The 9,712-nt window shown below is 33.7% G+C and overlaps 1 protein-coding gene across 1 annotated transcript; it reads left to right on the plus strand.

The window, feature by feature from the left end:
* LOC107632823 (uncharacterized mitochondrial protein AtMg00810-like) lies at positions 5,424-5,870 on the plus strand. Its single transcript, XM_016336474.1, has one exon. The coding sequence runs from the start codon at positions 5,424-5,426 to the stop codon at positions 5,868-5,870; it is 447 nt and encodes a 148-aa protein (XP_016191960.1).

Consider the following 9,712-nt stretch of genomic DNA (forward strand, 5'->3'; position numbering starts at 1 on the left):
ATGTCACATGTCAAGCTGGGTTTGCTTCTGGGTTTGGACTAGGAGTAATTCAAAACCACACCTGAGGGTACAATTGGGAATTCTTACCCGTTCTTGAACCATTTTTTATTTTCTTCTTTTTTTTTTTCTTGGTCTTCTTTTTTTTATTTATCCCTTTTTTCACCTATATGTATAGCGGGTATAGAGATTACTATATTTTTTCACATTAGTAAGTGCCGGGTGTGAACTTTTTGGTTACTGTATTGACTTACTAGTAAATTAACTGCATAATGTGTATATAAAAAATGAGTTATTAAATCTCAGTTATTTGTATATAATTTATATTTAAATATAAATATATATTAAAAATATAATTTAATTAATTTGGATTGGTCGAGTAGTCAACTCACTCATCCGTTTAAATAAGTATCGGAGATTCGAATTCTGTCTTGTACATGCAGCAATAATTCATTAGTTAACGACAAATTTTTAAATAAAATTCAGATCCGCGATAAATTAATTCTTAGTCTGTCGGACTCAAGATATTGATTTTGTTAGTTGACACCAAAATTATAGATTTCAAAATCATTATTGATTAATTCCTCACACCCATGATTAAATAAAATATGAATTTGACTTACTTTAAATCTAAATCTTATCTAAACATATATACTATACATAAATCAATATAGTATTCAATATTAGACATGTACACGTAACACATTATTTAAATATTTATATGTCATGTCTAAAGCATAAGCATACATACAACTTCCATGCATTTATGGTCATCTTAAGCCCTCTCGGCCACATTGACTAGAGAACTTCGTTTTTCCATTGTTAGGTGAAAAATAGTTTTAAAAAATTGGAATTAGTAGAATTCATCAGAAGAATAACACAATTTCAGTTGGAAATGACTTGGCATATTAATTCAAGATGAGTGAATACCATCACCGCTTTTTGAATATATATAGATAGAATGGAATCCAAGTAGTAATAACAGAAAAAAAAAAAAAAAAAGGAAGAGGCATGCATTTTGGAGTCACTTTTGAAATGCATAGTGGTTGTTATCAAAGTGGTTAAGTAGTTGTAGACTACTAGTACTAGTCCATATCTTAAAAGGCGGCAAAAAGATCATAAAAATACGGAATAAAGACAAACTTATATATCCAATTGTCATATATTGGATTGGATTGTCCAATCCAAATTTTTGGTTTTACGAAATTCTCATAAGTTAACTCATCAAAATATCCAAAAAGAAAAAGAAAAAAAAAGAAAAAGAAAGGGAAATAATGCTTTTATAATTAGATCAGACTTATATAAAGTTAAAATTAATTATATGATTTTAATGTTGTTATTTCATTCAATTTAAATGTATATAATAAATGCGTTAAGGAAAGTTAGTTGATAAATATAAAACTTTATATATCAGATGTGTAATATAATATATATTTTTCTTTATATCGACCAGTCTTTGGTATCCATTTTTGTTGGTTACTTTGAAAAATTGTGTTTTATATTATATGTTGCAACTTATTAGTATTAAAGAATGGCTCAGATGACTCTTTTCGATATGAGCTTGACTGTCTTAGAAAAGGGTTCATGTAATTTCCACCAAAATATATATAGGATAAGAAAAAATAAATTAACTAATAAAATATGAAAACATGTTTCAAAATGTCAGGGTTCAAGATTAAGAAGCTGCAGATTTTGGTAAATTATGTGTAGTTTAGTTAAAAATTGAAATTCTGTTACAAAATTCAGTTACATAATATGTCTCTATGTATCTATAAATAGCAATGTCTTGTACATAAAAAAGTTAGTTTTAACATATAATAGTTAATTATGATTTTCTTTCAATTCATTTTTTTTCTATTTTTTTTTTCTGCACTCTACAATTTCATTTTTTCCATCATCAACATTACTACTTCGTATCAGAAACCTTTTCATGGTATCCAGAGCCTAATAGTTGACATCATGACTATGATCCTTTCTAACGCTTCCAACTCCAAATATTATTTACCAGTTATCTCTGATAAGCTAAATGGCAATAACTTTCTAACGTGGAAACAAACTACAATCATCATAGTGGAAAGCCAGAATCTTGAAAACCACTTCAAGAAGGAGAATATCCTAGCTCAAACGGTGAATTTTGGAGACCCAGCAAAGCCAACAAAGACTGAATCAAAAACCTTCAAAGAATGGAGACTCCAGGACAAATCTCTTATGACCTAGCTATTGACATCTATGGATACAACCTTCAAAAATAAGATTGTGCACTGCAAATTCTTCTATGAGATGTGGGATACTATTCTTGAATTACTTACATCATCATCAAGGGCAAGAATTCAGAGTCTTCGATCACAATTAAAATCTGTAAGACTCACTACTATCACTACTGAATATTTTACAAAAATTAGACAATTAGTAGATTCATTAATTGCCTTAGAAGCACCGTTATTTGAAGATGAATATATTCAAACCATTCTTGATGGAGTCGCTAAAGAATATCTTACGGTAGTTGAAACAGAATCATACCTGGTAGCATATGAAGACATGCTTAATCGATTCAAGAAGCCTTCACAACCAATTTCTTTGGCCAATTCATCTCAATCTTCTATTTCTTCGGATTAGAATTTTCAAAGAAACTTTAATCCTTCTAAAGGCAGAGGAAGAGGAGGAAGATTCATGAAAGGTGGCAGATTTACCAACTCAACTCGCTTGTTTTGTCAGATTTGTAATCACCCCGGACATGCTGCTTGGAGTTATTATTACAGATTTGACCAGCAATTTGAGTCACCTAATACAACATTTTCAGCTCAATCATATCACCCTCTAGCTCCTCCACCATCCTTTCATCAACCTAAGGCATTCTTGGCAGCACCACCATCATCATCATCCTCACAAAATACAGCATGGTATCCTGATTCTTGAGCCAGTCACTATGTGACAGCTGAACCTAATAACCTTCTTCAAGCTGCTGAGAATCAGATTGGATCAGATCAGTTGTATATAGGTAATGGTCAAGGTATCAAGATTTCTAACTCTGGTTCTTCTACTTTTTATGATTCAAAAACTGCTCTTTCTTTCAAATTAACCAATCTATTACTTGTGTCTCAAATAACCCAAAATCTCTTGAGCGTTTCTAAATTTGCAGCTGATAACTCGGTCTTTTTTTAGTTTTGACCTCACCATTGCTTTGTTCGTGATCAGGCTACCAGGAATCATCTACTTCAAGGGATAGCTAAGAATGAAATTTATATGCTTCCTAATCTGTTTGTACCAAAAATTCTTTCCCCAACCCCAAATTGTGTAAAGCAACAAATTGCATTGACTGCTACTTCTATTCTCAATAATTCTGTATACATGGCATAAGAGACTTGGCCATACCTCTATGAAAACTGTCTCACAAATTCTGAATAAAAATCAAATTTCACATTCAAAATGCTCTACTCCTATATTTATTTGTGAATTCTGTTCTATGACAAAGTTACATCAATTACTTTTTCCAGATTCTCAATCTGTGTATGTGCATCCCTTAGAACCTGTCTACATAGATATTTTGGGACCAGCTCCTATAGTTTCTAAGAATGGTTTTAGGTATTATATTAGTTTTGTAGATGCTTATAGTAGATACACTTTTCTTTCTCTTTTGGTTAATAAATTTGAAGCCTTAACAGCTTTTAAGCAATATAAAACTACTTTGAAAAGACAAACTGGACATCAACTTAAAGTTATACAAAGTGATCATGGTCTTGAATTTTTGTCTAATTCCTTCAAGACTTATTTGACTGAGCAGGAAATCATTCATAGACTTTCATGTCCTTATACACATCAACAACAAGGGACAGTGGAAAGAAAATATCGACATCTTACAGAAGTTGGTCTATCACTTCTTGCCACAGCTACTCTTCCATTACAGTTCTAGGATTATGCATTCCAAATTACTGCTTATCTCATTAATAGACTTCCCACTCATGTTCTCAATCAATTATCTCTCTTAGAGAAATTCTTTCATCAGCAATCAGATTACACTTTTTTTAAAGTATTTGGCTGTGCTTGCTATCCTCTCTTGAAGCCTTACAATAAACATAAATTTGATTACAAGTCTCATTTATGTTTATTCTTAGGCTATGATTTTAGTCACAAAGGCTATAAGTGTTTTTCTCTATCAGGTAAATTATACATATCAAGAAATATTTTTTGATGAAACAAGATTCCCATACTCTTCCCATTTTAATTCAAAACATTCTTCTATTTTAGACTCCTCACCTCTCTTACCTACACCACAAGTTATCCCTGGACCACCATCACCAATTCAACCACACACACCTCTTTTAGAAACACCAATTTCTCCCTTCATCTCCTCCCCTCCCTCTTCAAATCTGCCTCACTCAGCTTCACATCCTACATCAGTAAATCGTGACCTTCAATCTCCCACAATACCTACTGGCTTAATTCCAACTTCAGATATGGAAATAGTGTTACCTCTACAACCACCCATTATCTCTTCTTCTTCATTACAAGTATCACTTCCTCTTCCTCCACCACCATCCAACATTCACCTAATGAAAATCAGATCTAAATCTGGAATCTCTAAACCTCGAGTCTTTTCTACTATAACTTTCTCATTGCATAGTGATTCAGAATTTCTACATCATACACCAAAAACAGCTTCAAAAGCATTAAAACATGCTCATTGGAAACAGGCAATGCAGACTGAGTATTTTGCACTTTTAAAATGTCAAATATGGGATCTGACCTCCCCACCACTTGGTGCTGTCATTATAGGGAGCAAATGGGTCTTTGCATTGAAAAAGAACTCTCAAGGCCAAGTCATTAGATATAAAGCTAGACTTGTGGCCAAGGGGTTTCATCAAAGAGAGGGTGTGGACTTTGAGCAAACCTTTAGTCCTATGATTAAACCTCAAACTATCCGAATTGTGCTCTCAATTGCCTTGTCTCGAGGCTGGCAATTGAGACAATTTGATTTTGACAATGCATTTCTCAATGGTGATTTGCATGAAACGGTTTATATGCAACAACCTCAAAGATTTTGTGACACTAACCCTTCTCTTGTTTGGAGATTACGAAAAGCTATTTATGGACTCAAACAAGCTCCTAGAGCTTGGTTTCAAACCTTATCTGCCACATTAAATAAGTTTGGTTTTATTAGTACTCGTTCAAATTCTTCTTTATTCATAAGACATACTAATACATCTGTAACTCTATTATGTACATATGTTGATGACATTTTATTAACTGGAGATAACCCCTCTGAATTATAATTATTAATTCAGTAGCTTCACTCTATTTTTTCTCTTAAAGACCTTCGCAAATTCAATTTTTTTCTTCGCTTAGAAACCAATTATGTGAATGATTCTCAAATTTTACTGCATCAAAAGAAATATATAATTGACTTACTTGATAGAACTAAAATGACTATGGCTAATTTTGTCCCAACTCCTATGGTTGCTTCTACAAAATTGTCAGCTAATGATTCCCCTCATTTTGAAGATCCAAAATTATTTCGTTCTATTGCAGGGGCCCTTCAATATCTCACACTTACTAGACCAGAACTCACATTTGCTGTTTGCAAGATTTGTCAATATATGCACAATCTCACTGTCAATTATTGGAGAGCACTCAAAAGGATACTTAGATATATTAAAGGAAGTATGGATCAGGGTCTCTTATTTACAACCTGTACTGACTTTCGATTATTTGCTTTTTCAGATGTTGATTGGGGAGCAGATGCTGATGATAGAAAAAGTGTTACTGGATATTGTGTCTTCCAAGGAACAAACTTGATTGCATGGAAAAGCAACAAGCAACGTGCCGTTAGCCGATCCAGCACAGAAGCTGAGTTTCGTGCAATTGCTGCAGCTTAATCTGAAGTCATTTGGACATAAAATTTACTTCACGAGTTATATCTCTCTCTCACCACAGCTCCTACTCTCTATTGTGACAACCAAAGTGCTTGTCTTCTTGCTGCAAATCCAATTTTACACAGAAAATCTAAGCATTTCGAGCTAGATCGTCACTTTGTGAGGGACCAAATTACATATAAGAAACTATTTATCATTAATATTCCATCCTCAGATCAGGTGGCTAATATATTTACCAAGCCACTATCGATGATTCTCTTTTCCAAATTTTGTAGTAAACTTTGTGTTTGTTTATCCCCTACACTCAGTTTAAGGGGGACTGTCAAGGATCAAGATCAAGAAGCTGCATATTTTGGTTAACTATGTGTAGCTTAGTCAAAAACTGAAATTCTGTTACAAAATTTAGTTACACAATATGTCTCTATGCATCTATAAATAGTAATGCCTTGTACGTAAAGAAGTTAGTTTTAAATTTTTAATACATGATAGTTAATTCCGATTTTCTCTCAATTCACTTCTCTTCTGTTCTTTTTTCTGCACTTTACAATTTCATTTTCTCCATCATCAACATTACTACTTCTTATCAGAAACCTTTTCACAAAACATATTATACCAATAAATCTTAGTCTTAATTTTCCTTTTCAATTCTTGTAAATACAATAAAATTGATGAATAAAGAAAAGGAAATTAGGGAAACAACAAAATTTTGCCAATAAATTAACCAATATGTCCACTTCACTCGTACATGTCTTCTCTAATAAATACTTTAACAAAATTTTCCTTCATTGTCGGCACAACTTGCCGGATCCGACCTCGTCATGCTAATTAATGCACTCTTTTTCCTTGTTGTTAATCTTGTTACAAGCTCTATCTCATGTTAATGTGAGGAGAGTTTCTCTCACACAATCTAGTGTTGGTATGCTAAACTTTTTTATCTTCTTTTGTTTTTCTCTTTTTTGTTTAAATTTCACAAACAATTGATATTATTTTTCTTTATTCTCTGACTCTATTTCTCCACCTCTTCTAATAGGCTTTCTTTTATGCTTTAGAAAGAATATCTTTTCTGGCCACTAACACTACAAGAAAAATACCGACTACCGTCGAAAAAACGAATAAAATTCGATAGTAATTTAAATACCGTCAGAAATAATCAAACGGTATAAATCTCGCCTGTAAATATTTACCGTCAAATTTTTTTATTCCGACGGTAATTATCGTTAAATTATGCAGCGGAATATAGTAAGCGTCAAAACGGATCATGTTGGACTTTACCGTCAAAAATTTTTTATGGTAACATTGGCGCCACCTCGTTCATTTTCCCGCTATATTACCAACGAATTTATCCGACGGTTATGCCGACGGAAATATTTTTTAAAAAAGTGTTACCGTCGGAATATTCTGACGATAGTTTTTTTTATTTTTTTAAATTATCTTTTCTAGTCAATCTCTAGTGTACCCTTATAATTAACAATTGAAATAGTGCTTCAAACCTGATATGAAGTACAAAAAATATAAATTACAAATACTGAATGATGGTAACTAAAATATCTGAAATAATGCTAACTATTTTATAATTACAGAGCTATGTTTAAAGTCACTGAAAGTATATTACAAATACAATTAGGTTTTTAAAGAAATACATATTATAGAGCAATGTTTACATTAACCCTAATCAGATTCAACATGTTCTTCCTCTAGTTTACCATCCTCCTCTTCTGATGTAGTTTCCTAATTATCATCGAACTCGTCTTCCTCTTCTTCATCGCCATCGACCCCGTCTTCTTCTTGAAGATCGTCATCCTATGGTGGAAGTGTGTTGGCATCTAGTCCAAGGTCAATGATGTCATCATCCTTAACCGTAGACCTAAGGGTGATGGGCTCACCGGTATCAACCACCGTTCTCGTAGGAGTAAGGTCATCAATCTGGAAAGGTTGTTGACCCTCTGTCCTTCATTAGACTCGATACGACCTCTTGACTTAGTCTTAATCACAACTACCCAATAGGACTTGCATGAACCCAAATAAGGCAAATAGTATATCTGTTGTGCATTTTGAGGTAGAATAAAAAGATCGTAGTGCCTATATTTCCTGGTTACATTAACTTCAATAATATCGTAGTCCTTGTGCTTTCGTGTTATTTGTCGCGAACTGGGATCATACCATTCACATTTAAATACACACACCTTGTACGTAGTGTGACAGAAATATTCTAACTCAATTATATTGTGCAAGACACCAAACCAATCAGAGTGATCCCCACCTGAATCCCTGTGAACCCAAACTCCAGTATTATCTGTTTTCTTTCGATCGACCACTATAAGGTATGGAACTGATATCTATTAACAGTGTACATCGGGTAGCTAGTTCTCTTATTCATTGAGCCCTAACTAAGTGCAACTAGTTTCGAATCTGCTGTGTCAGTTAGCTGCACCCAAATGTATTCTTTGAACCAACGTGGAAGTTGTTCAATGAGGTATCAGGATTTACCTCTTAGAATAACCTATATAATTTATCATAGGATAAAGAAGTTTTAATTAGATTAAGAAGTTAGTATCTTATTGATAATTCAGCAAATCCTAACCGTTTTAGTGCATAACCCCTTATAACTCCACAATTTTCAGCAAACAAAGATTTTAAGAAGGCGTCACTACGTGACCTTCTCCCACTTTCGTCTTAAAACTCTATCTTAGGAAAATTCAGTCCAACATAAAATTTAAATAATTCATTATATTTAGAGATAGAAAACCAACCTAGAATATTACTGCAGAGACAACGAAAGAAAGAAACTCCAATTGAGCTCAGAGGCAATTGCGCCGTCCTAATAAAAAGGATTACTTATTAAATTCACAAGCTGAAACTAATTCAAAAACTACTTTAAAAAATACGTAAAACTCATTATTATAATTAATTAAAACTTAATTCTTAATTCAACCAAACTAACAAAAGGCATGACAAATTTAATTTTTACTTACATTAAATTAATACAACAACTCTTAATAACATACTTCATCAAGCAAATTTAACGACTAATTTAACAACAACTAATCCTAACAAAATGTTAAACTCACAAAATAATATGAAAACTATAATAACCATACTAATAAACCAATCTGATGATAGTGGCTGCAGGCTCTCTTTAATATCATGGTGACAAAGGCAGCGGCGATGACAACGTGAAAATAAATCGTGGCGGAAGATGAGACATGAACAGCAGCAGCAGCAGAAAATCCGCCGAGCACGTGCAGCGGTAGTGACAACGGGTGCTTCCTCCTCGGTGGTGGCGACGTTGGCGGCAAGCTCCAGCGGTGGTCACGTTGACTGCTTCCCTCGGAGTTGTGAGCAGATGACGAATGAGAGAGAGAGAGAGAGAGAGGGACTTCATAAAGTAAGGGGGAAGGGATTTGCATTTGAATTTTGCCCTAAATTTACCGTCAGATTAATCGCCGGCAATATTTTTTCACGCACCCAAAACGCAATATTTCACTAAATAACGTTACCGTTGAATCTAGCCCCAGGTAAATTCGATGGTAGTGAGCACGGCAAAATTTATTTTTTTTAGCCAAATATTACCGTCGATAATATCGTCAGGAATAATGTTCCAATGGTAATAAATTAACGTGATGAATCTTGCCAAATTCGATGGTAAATACGACAGAAAACTCGCCGCTAACGTCCAACGCTAAATTCGACAGTATTCAGCGTTTTTCTTATAGTGTAACCATTTTTCTGTGGAACATAGGGACCCTAATCATCCCTAAACCTCATCCAGACCCCCATCCACTAAGAAAAATGGACAAAATAACCCCTACAACTGGATGGCAAACGGTTGCCAGTCTAACGTGTCA

Source organism: Arachis ipaensis, chromosome B03 (genome assembly GCF_000816755.2).
Source record: "Arachis ipaensis cultivar K30076 chromosome B03, Araip1.1, whole genome shotgun sequence".
Classification (NCBI taxonomy): domain Eukaryota; kingdom Viridiplantae; phylum Streptophyta; class Magnoliopsida; order Fabales; family Fabaceae; genus Arachis; species Arachis ipaensis.

Bases quoted from the DNA above. Each gene is read 5' to 3' on its own strand.
- LOC107632823 (XM_016336474.1), top strand. From the start codon at position 5,424: ATGGCTAATTTTGTCCCAACTCCTATGGTTGCTTCTACAAAATTGTCA.